General features: G+C 39.7%; 1 protein-coding gene across 3 annotated transcripts in view; it reads right to left on the reverse strand.

Annotated features, from left to right (window-relative positions):
* Positions 1-15,227, reverse strand: part of ZNF146 (zinc finger protein 146) — a 47,649-nt gene that overhangs the window by 14,747 nt on the left and 17,675 nt on the right. For 2 of the 3 annotated variants that reach the window (XM_035023795.1, XM_035023796.1), the window contains one exon: positions 7,155-10,246. The exons of the other annotated variant lie outside the window; for it this stretch is intronic. In XM_035023795.1, the coding sequence (XP_034879686.1) occupies positions 8,575-9,453 (879 nt within the window). In that variant the 5' untranslated portion in view covers positions 9,454-10,246 and the 3' untranslated portion in view covers positions 7,155-8,574. Of the gene's footprint in view, positions 1-7,154; positions 10,247-15,227 lie in introns of those variants that run through there. 3 annotated transcript variants of the gene reach the window in all.

Here is a 15,227-nt window from a genome sequence, read left to right on the forward strand (position 1 = left end):
GGTGTGAAGCCTGCTTGGGATTCTCTCCCTCTGTCACCGCCCATCCCCCACACCCTACAGAAGCTTGCACTTTTTCTGTCTCGAAAAAAACCCCACAAAAACATACAATATTAGAATCATTTTACCTTCGTGGTGAATTCAGATTTTTACCATTCTCTATGACTTTATCAATGTGTTTGCCTTAAAGACTATTTTGTTCTTGTATGCTATGTGCCTAGTACATCTTTCTCTGTATTTTTCACCTTTCCGTGTCCTTATCTTTTTAGATGGGACTCTGGTAAATAGCATATAGCTGCTTTTTTTTTTTTTTTTAAGATTTTATTTGACAGAGAGATACACAGCGAGAGAGGGAACACAAACAGGGGGAGTGGGAGAGGGAGAAGCAGGCTTCCCGTGGAGCAGGGAGCCCGATGCGGGGCTCGATCCCAGGCCCTGGGATCATGACCTGAGCCGAAGGCAGACGCTTAACACCTGAGCCACCCAGGGGCCCCAGCATATAGCTGCTTTAAAACAAAAAAGCAAAAAAAACACCCAAAACCCATCCTTTCACAATCTTTGATCCTAACTGAAAAGTTGAGCCCATTTACACTTATTGGGATTAATGATACATTTAGATTTATTTCAAATATTCATTATGGTTTCTACTTACCTTTTTTTTTTTTTTCCACTTTCCTGCCTTTCTTTGGGTTGGTTCTTTTCTCATTCCATTTTCTTCTACTTTAGAAGTTCTCTTTCCCTGCTGCCTCTCCCTCTTAGTGGCTACCCTGGCTACTTTAACATGCACACTTAAGACAATATGTATGCCATCCTCTTGAAATAAAAGGACCTTAGAGTGCTTTAACCTAATAACTTGCTCATAAAAGTTTGCTTCTCAAAACTTTATTATTTTTAATTAAATTTTAAAAAATTTAAGTAGGCACCACATCCAGCATGGAGCCCAACACAGGGCTTGAATTCATGACTCTGAAATTAAGACCTGAGCTGAAATCAAGAGTCAGATGCTTAAACGACTAAGACACCCAGGTGCCCTTTTAATTTTATTTTTAAGATCTTATTTTAGAGATAGATAGCACGAGAAGTGGGAGGGGCAGGACAGAAAGAATCTCAGGCAGGTTTACATGGGACTCCAGGGCTCAATCTCACAACCCTGAGACCATGACCCGAGCCAAAACCAAGAGTCAGACGCTTAACTGACTAGCCACCCGGTGCCCCCTTTTATTTTTTTTTAAAGATTTTATTTGAGAGAGAGAGGTAGAGAGGACAGGAGCAGGGGGGAGGGGCAGAGGGAAAGGGAGAAGCAGACTCCCCGCTAAGGAGGGAGCCCGACGCAGGGCTTGAACCCAGGACCCTGGGATCATGACCTGAGCTGAATGCAGACTCTCAACTGACTGAGCCACCCAGGCGCCCCTAATTTTATTTTTTTAAAGATTTTATTTATTTGACAGAGAGACACAGCGAGAGAGGGAATACAAGCAGGGGGAGTGGGAGAGGGAGAAGCAGGCTCCCCGCAGAGCAGGGAGCCCGATGTGGGACTCGATCCCAGGACCCTGGGATCATGACCTGAGCCGAAGGCAGATGCTTAACGACTAAGTCACCCAGGCGCCCCTCTAATTTTATTCTTAAGTAAACTCTACACCCAACGTGGAGTTTGAACTCACAACCCTGAGATCAAGAGTCACATGCTCAGGACACCTGGGTGGTTCAGTTGGTTAAGCAATGGACTCTTGATTTCAGCTCAGGTCATGATCTCAGGGTTGTGAAGTTGAGTCCCACTTCAGGCTCTGCACTCAGAGGGGAGTCTGCTTGAGGATTCTCTCTCCCTCCCTCTGCACGCTCTCAATCTTTAAAAAAAAAAAAAAGTCACATGCTCTACTGAATGAGTCAGCCAGGTGCCCCTGCTTCTCAAAATTTTAGTTCTTTTGTTAACTCCACAAAGTGGACATTACCATTGTTACATAGTCACTATTCCTTAAAATATTTATGTTGAAAAAAATTTTTTGCATAAATATTTAACCCTTGGTATATTTTGTCTGGTCTCCAGTATTTTCTTGTTATCACATATCAACTTATTTTCTACAAGATTCCTGATGTAGCATTGCCAAAAATTCCCTGGCTCCATATTAATTCTACAGCTAATGAAGATTTGCCCAAAAGTTCATTCCTCCAACCATCTGCATTTTATCTTTTAGTTCTTTAGGAGAATAATCTCATTATATAGAACTTTCATTCAATAACAAACTCTCATTAATTCCCTTTCATTTAGCAGGTTATCTGAGTAAGTTTCTCAAATGTGATTAACATCTGAAATCATTGGAGAAAAGTTACCATTCGTATGTTCTTGGCCAACTCCATAAAACCCAGGGGTTTTCTGCAATTCAAACTGGATACATCTTAGGGATGTATGAAATGAGGATTGCTTGATGAGGAAAAGGGGATTTTTTTTTAAAGGTTTTATTTATTTATTTGACAGAGCCACAGCGAGAGAGGGAACACAAGCATGGGGAGTGGAAGAGGGAGAAGCAGGCTTCCCGCTGAGCAGGGAGCCCGATGTGGGGCTCGATCCCAGGACCCTGGGATCATGACCTGAGGAGAAGGCAGACGCCCAATGACTGAGCCACCCAGGCGCCCTGAAAAGGGGATTTTTAATGAAAAATTTAACAGCCTTCATTTTGCTGGGGATCCATGAGCATGTTTCAACTCTTAAGTATAACATACCTCCTATTATCTCCTCAAATCTTACACATTCCAGCTTTCATTCTAACTAAACAACTTTATCTGATAGTTCATTGAGAAAATATAATCAGATAAGAACTCCTTTTATTCTTCCCATATTTTCAGATGTGCTTGCACTGATGCTTACATTCTCTTCCTTCCTGTTCAGATAAAATAAGCCAGTTCCTATCAACCACCAGCTGGGTCATCTATGCAACAGCTCATCTTCTCTTAGCCACTCAAATATTGTGTACTGAAGTTACCTTACTGGGGCATTGCCATCTGTTTATAAACATACTCTATATATTCTATCTTTAATAACAAACCAAAAATAAAGAACCAAAATCCCTTCCTTAATCTCACATCTGCCTCAATCTGACTCACTCTGGGCTTCCAGCAAGATATTTCAAGTAATCTATACTTGCTGTCACCTCTTCCTATCTTTGTTCACTATCTAACTCAGTCTAATAGTGATAAACATTTATTGAGCATTTATTATGTACAGAGTACTAAGATTTTCTTTAATGTTAATTATTTAATTACAACAACTGTATGAGATGATGCACTACTGATAAGGCAACTGAGGCACAAATGTTACAAAACTTGCAGAAAGCCTCAAAAATAGTAGCAGGGGCGCCTGGGTGGCTCAGTCGTTAAGCGTCTGCCTTTGGCTCAGGTCATGATCCCAGGGTCCTGGGATTGAGCCCCACATCGGGCTCCCTGTTCAGCGGGAAGCCTGCTTCTCCCTCTCCCACTCCCCCTGCTTGTGTTCCCTCTTTTTTTTTTTTTTTTTAAAGATTTTATTTATTTATTTGAGAGAGAATGAGATAGAGAGAGCATGAGAGGGGGGAGGGTCAGAGGGAGAAGCAGACTCCCTGCCGAGCAGGGAGCCCGATGCGGGACTCGATCCCAGGACTCCAGGATCATGACCTGATCCGAAGGCAGTCGCTTAACCAACTGAGCCACCCAGGCGCCCTTGTGTTCCCTCTCTTGCTGTGTCTGTCAGATAAATAAAATCTTAATAATAATAATAATAGCAGGTAGGCTGATAGCAGAGCCATACTCTTACCAATTTATCCTATGCTGCTCCAATCTGGTTTAGGACCCCACCAGTCCACCAAACAGCCTTTTCAAAAGGTCTACAATGGCCTACATATTGCCAAACCTAAAAGACATCATGTGCTCACCTTACTCAATTTTGTAGAAGCTATCAACAGAATGATTATCTTTCTTTCTTGGCTTGAGACACCAAACTCTAGATATCCTTTCTCCTTAGCACAGGAGATTGGCCACTTTTCCTTTTTCTTTTTTTTTTTTAAAGATTTTATTTATTTGAGAGAGAGAGAATGAGAGACAGAGAGCACGAGAGGGAAGAGGGTCAGAGGGAGCAGCAGACCCCCCGCCGAGCAGGGAGCCCGATGCGGGACTCGATGCGGGACTCGATCCCGGGACTCCAGGATCATGACCTGAGCCGAAGGCAGTCGCTTAACCAACTGAGCCACCCAGGCGCCCGACTTTTCCTTTTTCTACATGGTTCCTAAACATCGGAGTGCCAAGGCTCCAAACTAAGCTTTCTTGTTTTCTCAAACACATACTTTCCCGGAGTGATCTTACCTATCACCTAACACTATCTAAAAGGTTGATTCCAAAGTTAGTGAGTGGTCTCCTCTTATTTCCACATAGCATCAAACAAGCTTTTCAAATCTAATGTACCCATAATGGATTCTTTTCCCTCCCGAAATGCTTCTCCATAGCCTTCAACATTAATTAACCAGTTATACGTTTAAGAAGTTGGCATTGTGCTTGAGGTCTTCCTGTTATCATGCACCTCAGTAAATCCTGTTAGCTCACCTCCAAAAGAATCCAGATTTATCCATTTCTATCTCCAGTGAAACACCTCGTGTCAGTGATTATTCAACTCTTAAATGGTCACCCTGCCTCTACTCGTTCCCATTTCAATCCACTCTTCAAAAGCATCAAATGATCAAGTGTCAAAATGTTAGTCGTATCACTGCCATACTCATTTTGATTCTCATTGCATTTAATAAAATCCAAGCCTTTGTTCAACACAACATCCTATGATCCTTACATCTTATGCTCCATGTCTGTATCTTCAACCACATCCCACAAAACTTTCCCTTCCTACTAGTGCATTATTTTCCTTGTTTATCACAAAATAAAAAATGTAACAACTCCCCACCCCCAACAAGAGCACTAGTAAAATCTCAAAAGGGGGGCGCCTGGGTGGCTCAGTTGGTTGGGCGACTGCCTTCGGCTCAGGTCATGATCCTGGAGTCCCTGGATCGAGTCCCGCATCGGGCTCCCTGCTCAGCAGGGAGTCTGCTTCTCCCTCTGACCCTCCCCCCTCTCATGTATTCGCTCTCTCTCATTCTCTCTCAAATAAATAAATAAAATCTTTAAAAAAAAAAAATCTCAAAAGGGCAGCAGCATGTTGTCTTGATACTGTGTATCTAATGTCTAGCATGTAATAGGTGGTAAGCAAGTATTCGTCAAAAAAGTTTGCAAAAGGGGCACCTGGGGGGCTCAGTCGTTAAGCGTCTGCCTTCGGCTCAGGTCATGATCCCAGGGTCCTGGGATCGAGCCCCGCATCGGGCTCCCTGCTCGGCGGGAAGCCTGCTTCTCCCTCTCCCACTCCCCCTGCTTGTGTTCCCTCTCTCGTTGTGTCTGTTAAATACATAAAATCTTTAAAAAAAAAAAAAAGAAATACAAATTCTCAGCTCCCACTTCAGATTTACTGAATCAGCACCTCTGGAGGTAAAGCTCAAGCAGCAAGCACTTTCGGTGACTCTAATGTACACTGAAGTTTAAGAATCACTGACTTTGATGAAAACACTGGGGAAAAAAAGTAAGGCTAAATAAATGCCAGCTTATGTTATCATTACTTTGTATGACAAAATCACATTTAACTTTGTTATTCATTGGTGGAAAATAGTAACATTACAAAGCCAGTTTTTTTCACAAAAAAGCTTGTGTTGGAGCTAGTATTTTAGACACAGAACCTTAAATTTGAAATACATATGCAATCAAGGAAAGCAAAGAAAGTGTTGCTTACCGTAACAGACACAACTAAGGAATACCTTAAATGGTAGATTAAGGTTGACTGATAATTAGGACATTTTAGAGGTTTTTTGTTGTGCTTGGGGTAAATAAAGGAGACTGTTTAGTGGCCCTTACATGGTTTGGGTATTATAGAAGGTATTTATCCAGGCAATGTGGGATTAACCAAGATTTATCTTACAAATCTTGTCTAATGATTCAGGTGTCCAACTGTCAAGTCACTTACCAATTAGAATGAAGTAAGATAGACGTACCCGGGGGTTCAGATCACCCACCTCCTGACATGCTGAGTAATAACAATTCTGAACTTCAGATTCAATTTTCCTCTATGGGTCAATACAACCAGTTTTGCTCTGTGGGGGAGGAGTCCTAGGCCATAGCCAGTGAACACATAAGGCATTCCCCTGGTTTTGTCTTAGGGTCAGGCTTTAATTACTCTGTTGACTCCAAAGCTGCACAAACAGGAGCAGAGTTAAGAGTGAAAGTGAAGCAAGACAGATTAAAGAGAAAAAAATACTTTAGGAAAATGTTTTAGGACTAAAATCTTATATACAATATTTTTCTTAACTGGCAGGTGATAAAATGGAGGCAATTTTAAAATGGTGTACAGGGGCGCCTGGGTGGCTCATTCGTTAAGCGTCTGCCTTCAGCTCAGGTCGTGATCCCAGGGTCCTGGAATCGAGCCCCACGTTGGGCTCCTGGCTCGGCAGGCAGCCTGCTTCTCCCTCCGCCCTGCTCATGCTCTGTGTCTCAAATGAATAAATAAAATCTTAAAAAAATAAAATAAAATGGTGTACAAACATGCGGTATAATTCCTCAGTAGATTAATATAGAACAACCTTTTTAAAAAAGGGGGGTGGGGGACTTCATATTAAAAAGGACTAAGATTTGGGGTGCCTGGGTGGTTCAGTTAAGCACCCGGTTCTTGATTTCAGCTCAGGATATGATCTCAGGGTTTTGGGATGGAGCCCAGCATTGGGCTCTACACTCACCTAGGAGTCTGCTCAAAGATTCTCTCCCTCTTCCTCTGCACCCCGCCACTCTCTTTAATAAATAAATAAATCTTAAGCGGGGAGGGGAGACCTGAGCTGAGATCATTGTTGGAAGCTTAACCAACTGAGCCACCCAGGTTCTCCCAAAACTTAAGCTGTTCTCATGAAAATGTACAGGACAGCAAAATTGGTATTCCAAAATCAGTTTATCTGAAAAAGACAAGTTATATGAAGTATGTGCATGTACACTTACTGAACTAAAAGTTCTTAAAAATTTCTAAGCTCAAATGGTATGTTGCAAAGTAATGTTAGAAATGTAAAGACAGACCATACAGTGCACACCATAACATGTAAAAATAAAACAGATTTGGATTATGCTGTCATTTTTAATTTTAATAAAATAGATAATTTCGTATTACATAGAGAGCAAGTCCATCCACTCATTATTGATAAAATTTTAGAAATATTTTCTATAAAAAGTTTAGTACTTGATTGGGAATGAATCCATTAGAACATGATTTCTACAGGTACAGTGTTCCCATCCTCACCCCCATTCTTATTAATTTTGAGAAAATTTAAAAATACAGAAAAGTACAAAAAATAAGACAAGATATCCATATACCACAATCCAGAATTATCCAGTATTTTGATATATTTACTTGCAGTCTTTTTAGTTTTTAAGAGAAATGGATGTTTATATATAAAATTGAAGTCCCTTTAAACAGTCCCCATCCCATCCCTCCCACACTCATCCCCTTTCCCTTCTCCACTCTTCACAAGCAACCACTATCAAGAGTTTGGTCTGTATCTTCCAATCCATTTCAAAAACATTTTAAAAACATACATACATATATGTATCCATTACCAATACATAGTACTGAATTTTGTGAGAAAAGTTTTAAAATTTACAAAAATGTCATTGTAATATATGTGTTATTCTGCAACTTCATTTTCCCCCTTCAACATGATTTTTGAGATCTTTCTCTGTAATACATGTAGATCTTGCTTGTTAAATTTTACAGATATACAGTATTTCATCATTAAGTATTTTCCATTTTGTTCCCGATGGGCATTTAAGTTGTTTCCAACTTATGGCTACTACAAATCATGCCACAGTAAATAGACTGGTATATATTTCCTAAGCATACAAACTCAGAATTTCTAGGTATTCTTAAACTTGTTATAAGGAATGTTTCCCTACTCCCAAGGTCATAACCATTTCAGTATGTAGCTTTTTCATATTCCTGTTTTTATCTTCTTGGATCTTACCTTGGTGTATATATATGTTCATAGTTTGTTTTTTTCCTTGGAGAACAGATTACCTCCAAATCATTGTTTACATAGTCTCATTATCTTCTCACCTCCCATTGCCATTTCTATCATAGTCTAAATTCTAATAAATGCATAGGTGTTTCCAGAATCTCTTCTGTTCTGCTAAATCAATATAAAAGTCTCTTCCTTTCCAAAACTTACAACTTATTTTTTTATTACATTGGTGAAAATCTCCAGATCTATGCAGACAGCAATAAGAAGCATGTTTCCCATTCCCAATTTTAGTGGAAATGCATCTAAAGTTTCAGCATTACCTGCACCATCAGCTTTTTTGTTGGGTGCAGGATTTTTATCATACAAATGTCTTTCTCTTCAGTATAAATTCCCTGGTGTCCAGGACGTTTTTCGCTTTTGTTTTCCTCATTTGTGATACTTTCCTTGAGCATGATTATTTCTGATGTGCTACAAGGCTTAAATTCTTAGTCAATGCTTTCCAATTTTTAAGATATTTACATGGTTTTTAATGAGTATGAATTTTCTGATGTCTAATGTGGTGTGACTTCTGGCTAAAAGCTTTCCCACATTCACTACATTGATAAGGCTTCTTACCTGTGTGTATTCTCAAATGCAGAGCAAGGGTTGAGAACTGAGAGAAAGCTTTCCCACACTCATTACAACCATAGGGTTTCTCACCTGTATGGCTTCTCACATGCACAGTAAGAGATGAACTTTGAGAGAAGGCTTTTCCACATACATTGCATTCGTAAGGTTTATCACCTGAATGAATTCTCACATGTACAATAAGTGATGTTCGTTGAGAGAAGGCTTTTCCACATTCATTACATTCATAGGGTTTCTCTCCAGTGTGAATGTTTTGATGTTTTATGAGGTACTTCTTCTGGCCAAAAGCTGTTCCACATTCACTACATTTAAAGGGTTTCTCTCCAATATGAATTTTCTCATGCTCAGTAAGGTTAGACTTGCCACTGAAGGTTTTTCCACACTCCTTACATACAAAAGGCTTCTCTCCCGTGTGAGTTCTCTGGTGTCTGATGAGGTTTGACTTCTGAATGAAAGCTTTCCCACAATCCTTACACTCAAAAGGTTTCTCTCCAGTGTGAATTTTCTGATGGGTAAGGAGGTTTTCCTTCTGGCTGAAGGATTTTCCACATTCATTACATTCAAAAAGCTTCTCTCCAGTATGGGTGTTCTGATGTTTAATGACATACTGCTTTTGGCTAAAGGCTTTTCCACATTCATTACATTCAAAAGGTTTCTCTCTATTATGAAAATGCTCATGCTCGGTGAGATTTGATTTGTGGCTGAAGACTTTCCCACATACCTTACAAGCAAAGGGGTTTTCCCCACTACAAATTCTCTGCTGACTGAGGTGTGACATCTGAATGGAAGCTTTCCCACATTCACAAGGTTTCTCTGCAGTATGAATTTTTTGATGAATGAGGATTTACTTTTGGCTGAAGGTATTTCCACATTTCTTACATTTGAAGGGCTTCTCTGTGTGTATGACCTTTCAAATGTAAAGGGATAAAATTCAAGAGAAAACTTTATAATACACAGTACATTACAAGCTTTGTCTCCAAGTATAAATTTTCTAATGCTCAATGAGGTTTTGTTATATTCACTGGTTTCTCTCCAGTAAAAATTTTCTTCTGCTCAATGAGATCTGTCATCTAGCTAAAGGCTCCTCAGTATTCCTTAGAACAGGGTTTCTCTCCAGCCTGACTTCTACATTTAATGAGGTGTGACATGTGAGTGAAAGTTTTCCCACATCAGTAAATTCATAGGGTTTCTCGCCAGTATGAATGCTCTGTTTTCAGAAAGCGTTCAAACTTTTTTAACTAAGGCATTTCCACACTGACTTACACTTAAAGGGGGTTATTACCATAAAGAATAAGCTGTGGCAGGATTTCCAAACTAAATGAAGTTGATGATTCCTTCCTACACAACTTCCCTCATGATTATAAGCTAAACTGTGTTTCAAATTCTTTCTAGGTAAGTTGAAAAAGATGTTGCCCTTAAAAGATATAATGTCTGAGGTCAGAGGAAGTATTTTTCCAATTTTCTTATATTCACTGCTTTTTGTTTTTCCTCAGTCTTTACTGAAGATGGATGCAACTTCCTTCCCAAGTCTTGTTGCCTCTCTATCTGCTCATCATCTTCTCAGGCTTCTTCTAAAATGGAGTACAAAGAATCATCATTTAAAGGAGCGAATGTATAAAGTGCTTAGTACTGTGGCTGACAAATGGTAAGCACTCGATAATGTTAGCTTTATGTTACCATTATTTATGAGTTTTCCCATTACTAGTAATAAAATTTTGGATTGTGCTTTTGGGATGAACTCTGGAAGCCCACCTCACAGTATGAAAAAATCCTCATGACCAATGTCACCAAATAACTTTTGAGAAGGAAACGCTTGTGGAGGATATCTGCATAGAAAATTAACATTCACGGGCACACAGAGCTTAAGGATTACTCTTGAAAAATAACCTTTCCCATTTCTTAGTTCAGCAAACTGAATGTAACCAACAATGAGGAATTAACAAGTAGGATAAAAAGATGACATAAAATTGAGAAAGTCTCCCAGGATGTCTAAGAAAAGGAAAGGAATTAACCAACAACTGCTTCCTTCCAAAACTCCAATTAAAGACAAGAAAAGGGAAAATGGTACAAGCTCACAAGAAAAAATGGACAGGACTAGAGACATCAATACACACAGACATTAACAAACTTCCTGATAACATAAGAGCACACAAAAGATTTTCAACACAGCAGAGCTGAGGAAGTTTAAGTATGTAAAGATACTGCAGAAGATGCCAATGTCAAACCAATTTATGCCACAAAATATCAGAAAGACTAAGGAAATGAAGGGAATCAAGTACCTCAAAAGAAGGAATAAAGGATGGTAGCTGAAAAAAAGATTATATAAAGTGCAGTTGGAGCACTACCCTCCCAGTAGGACGACTCCTTTGTAGGAAATGGAAATTATTCTTTGCAGAAATTTAATCAGAGAAGCTCCAGGCTCAGGGATATCCAGTAAGAGATGATAAGGGAGAGGTGCTACACTGAAATCAATGGGATTAAATCTGTACATAATATGGTGAGCCCTCCAGGACAGTCTGTAGCTCATGCCAAAAAGGTTTGGCCTTCGTAATATATACCTGTGAGCAGGGTATGAAAGGCTCCTTCTCTGAAAAACCTGAAAAGCCCATGAAAAAACTCAGTAGATACCCCTCCAAGATGTTATCTGTCACCTGTACTCTCTCTCTCTTTTTTTTTTTTTTGGACCAAAACAAAGGACCTGGACACATCAGGGTTTGTGTGGGTAAAGCAGTATAATCATTCTGTGGAGACCCTGGTCCATAAGGCATTCCCCTCCCCCACTTTTTTAAGATTTTATTTTTAAGTAATCTCTACACCCAGCATGGGGCTTGAACTCACAACCCCGAGATCAAAAGTCACAAGCCCACCAATTGAGCCAGCCAGGCACTTTTTTTTTTTTTTTTAAAGATTTATTTGAGAGAGAGAGAGAGAACGAGTGGGAGGGGGCCAAGGGAGAAGGAGAGAATCTCAAGCAGACTCCCTGCTGAGCACAGAGCCTGACACGACCTCACTGGATCTCACGACCCTGAGATCATGAGCTGAGCCAAAACCAAGAGTCAAACACTTAACCAACTGTGCCACCCAGGTACCCCACCCCATGGCATTCTACTTTTGATTCACTGAAACCTACCAGATGACTAGAAGCAACCAGGCATGAAAGAACTTGTGATCACCTTTTAGTGGATCAGTCTTAAATATGGTCGCAGCCAGTATTTCAAACACATTTGAGGAACCCCTACTAATAAGACAGATCAACATCAAAAGAAAAAGTAAGAATGTCTGAGAAATATAGGTAAGGAACAATAAACCGCAACAAAACCTAAAACCAATCAGACAGATGATATTTTATCAGTGAAACAATAATCTGGTTCTATAAGCAAGAAACAAAAAGTTCCTTTGAAATTAAGATGGGGAGTGGGAAGTTAGACTGTATTATTCACTAATTAACAGGGTCCTCTTACTGGAGAAGGATTATAGTACTTCACCCTAGCAAACTCAGGCATGGCCAGCTAACCTGTTTGGCCAATGAAATATAAGCCCAAGTGACAAGTATTTCCCGGAAGAAGCTTTAAGAAGACAAATTCAGGGACACCTGGGTGGCACAGTCGGTGGAGCATGAGACTCTTGATCTTGGGGTTGTGAGTTTGAGCCCCATGTTGGGTGCAGAGGTTACTTAAAAATAAAATCTTAGGGGGCGCCTGGGTGGCTCAGTCGTTGGGCAGCTGCCTTCAGCTCAGGTCATGATCCCAGAGTCCTGGGATTGAGTCCCACATGGGGCTCCCTGCTCAGAGGGGAGCCTGCTTCTCCCTCTCCCACTCCCCCTGCTTGTGTTCCTGCTCTGTCTCTGTCTCTGTCAAATAAACAAATAAAATCTTTAAAAAAATAAAAAATAAAAATAAAATAAAATAAAATCTTAGGGGTGCCGGGGTGGCTCAGTCAGTTGAGTGTCTGCCTTTGGCTCAGGTCATAATCCCAGGGTCCTGGGGTCAAACCCCATGTTGGGCTCCCTGCTCAGTAGGGAGTATGCTTCTCCCTCTCCCTCTGCCCCTGCTCTCTCTTGCTCACTCTCTAACAAATAAAATCTTTAAAAAATAAATAAAAATAAAAATAAAATCTAAAAAAAAAAAAAAAACAAATTCAATGCCAGTTACTCAAAAAATTAAAAATAGGGGCACCTGGGCAGCTCAGTTGTTAAGCGTCTGCCTTTGGGTCAGGTCATGATCCCAGGGTCCTGGGATCGAGCCCTGAATCAGGCTCCCTGCTTCGCGGGAAGCCTGCTTCTCCCTCTCCCACGCCCCCTGCTTATGTTCCCTCTCTCACTGTGTCTCTGTCAAATGTAAATAAAATCTTTAAAAAAAAAAATTAAAAATAGAACTAACCATATTCACTTCTGGTTATACATCCAAAGAAAATGAAAACATTAAGTCAAAAAGATATATGTGCCCCCATGTTCACTGCAGCATTATTTACAACAGCCGAGTTATGGAAACAATCTAAATGTCCATCAATGGATGAACAGAGACAATGCGGTACATACATACAATGGAATATTATTCAGCCATTAAAAAGAACGAAATCTTGCCATTTGCAACAACATGGATGGAACTTGAGGATATTACAGTAAGTGAAAGAAGTCAAACACAATGTATGATCTCACTTATATGTGGAATCTTTTTTTTTTTTTTTAAGATTTTATTTATTTATTTGACAGAGAGAGACAGCGAGAGAGGGAACACAAGCAGGGAGAGTGGGAGAGGGAGAAGCAGGCTTCCCACCGAGCAGGGAGCCCGATGCGGGGCTCGATCCCAGGGCCCTGGGATCATGACCTGAGCCGAAGGCAGATGCCTAACAACTGAGCCACCCAGGCGCCCCTCTATGTGGAATCTTAAACAAACCAAGCTCATAGATAGAGAACATACTGATGGTTGCCAGAGGTGGGGTTGGGGTGTGGGCAAAATGGGTGAAAGGGGTCAAAGGTACAATTTCCAGTTATGAAATAAGTCATGGGGATGTAATGTACAGCATGGGAACTACAGTTAGGAATACCGTATTGCATATTTGAAAGTTGCTAAGAGAGTAGTTCTTAAATGTTCTCATCGGAAGAAAAAAAAGTTCTTTAACCATGTGTGTTGACAGATGCTAACTAGAGTTACTGTGGTGATCACTTCATAATATATACAAGCATCAATTATGTTGCAGTGGGTGGGGGGATGGGGTAATTGGGCGATGGGCATTAAGGAGGGGACCTGATGTAATGAGGACTGGGTGTTATTTGCAACTGATGAATCACTAAATTCTACCCCTGAAACTAATAATATACTGTATGTTAACTAGCTTGAATTTAAATAAAATCTTAGGGAAAAAAATATATTGTACATCTAAAACTAATATAATGTTGTGGGTGAATTAGACCTCAATAAATTTTTTTAAAAGACAAATTCAGAGCATAAACCAAGGTAACATATTAGCTGAGTGAAGTAAGTTCCAGAAAACAAAAGAACACTGATTAAATACTCAAAGAAAAACAAAACCAAAAAAAGCTTCCTCTCCTGTAAGCCATGAATCTCTAGACTTAAAGGGCACACTTAGTACCTTGCATGATGAAAACAAGATGCATACCTACATGTATCACCATGGTATTTCAAAAGAAAAAGAGGCCATAAATAAAAAAAAAACTATTATATATATACACACACACACACACACACACATATATCACCCAACTACACGTAGATATGTATCACCGAAAGGAACAGGAATCAGAATGTCACCAAATTTCTCAACAGAAAAACGAGAAGCTAAAAGACAAAACTCTGAGGGAAAATTCTAAGCTTAGCCTACCAATCTAATGGGACAAAGCCATTTTTCAGGTATGCAAATGTTAAAAAATTTTATCTCAATGCACCTTTCCTCTCAGGATGCTACTAGATGAGCTCCACCAAATTAGTAGGCAGAGAAGGTGATACAGAATCCAAGAAAGGGGATAAAGCATGGGGAAAACAAATGAAAAAAAGTCTTTGATAATGTTGATGAAAAACTACAAGATAAGAGCTATCAGGTCAAAGTACAGCCAGTTCTGACTGGGGCAGAAGGACAAAAATTCTATAGGTAAATCTCCATGGGGAAAAAAATTTCCCAGTGCATTTGACCATGTGGAAACTAGTATTTAGAGAGCTTTTAACTATTCTATGGAGTCTGTGCTAAATACAGAAAACCAAGGAAACAAAAGTATGACAAATATAAATTCCATGAAAGAAAAAAAAGTATAATAAATAAAATTCTATACTACACAAATACTTCTGTTCTACATGAAAGGATAATAGTTGTCTCAAAAAGGTGTCTTAAATAAGTTGTGAGCTAAACTAGTCACTTTTTTCATGGAGCACTATTAATTTACTTCAATAAATTAATAAATGACTGCCTTACAAATTATGGTTATTCAGACTTGGGTATTATTTGGCAGGTACTTTCTTGAGACAGAACGAAGTGAGAATCATTTCAAGAAAAACAAAGAACAGTACATGTTGCCAACGATAAAATTTGAGTTTTCAA

Source organism: Mirounga leonina, unplaced genomic scaffold (genome assembly GCF_011800145.1).
Source record: "Mirounga leonina isolate KUSES-001 unplaced genomic scaffold, KU_Mleo_1.0 Mir_177, whole genome shotgun sequence".
NCBI classification, from domain to species: domain Eukaryota; kingdom Metazoa; phylum Chordata; class Mammalia; order Carnivora; family Phocidae; genus Mirounga; species Mirounga leonina.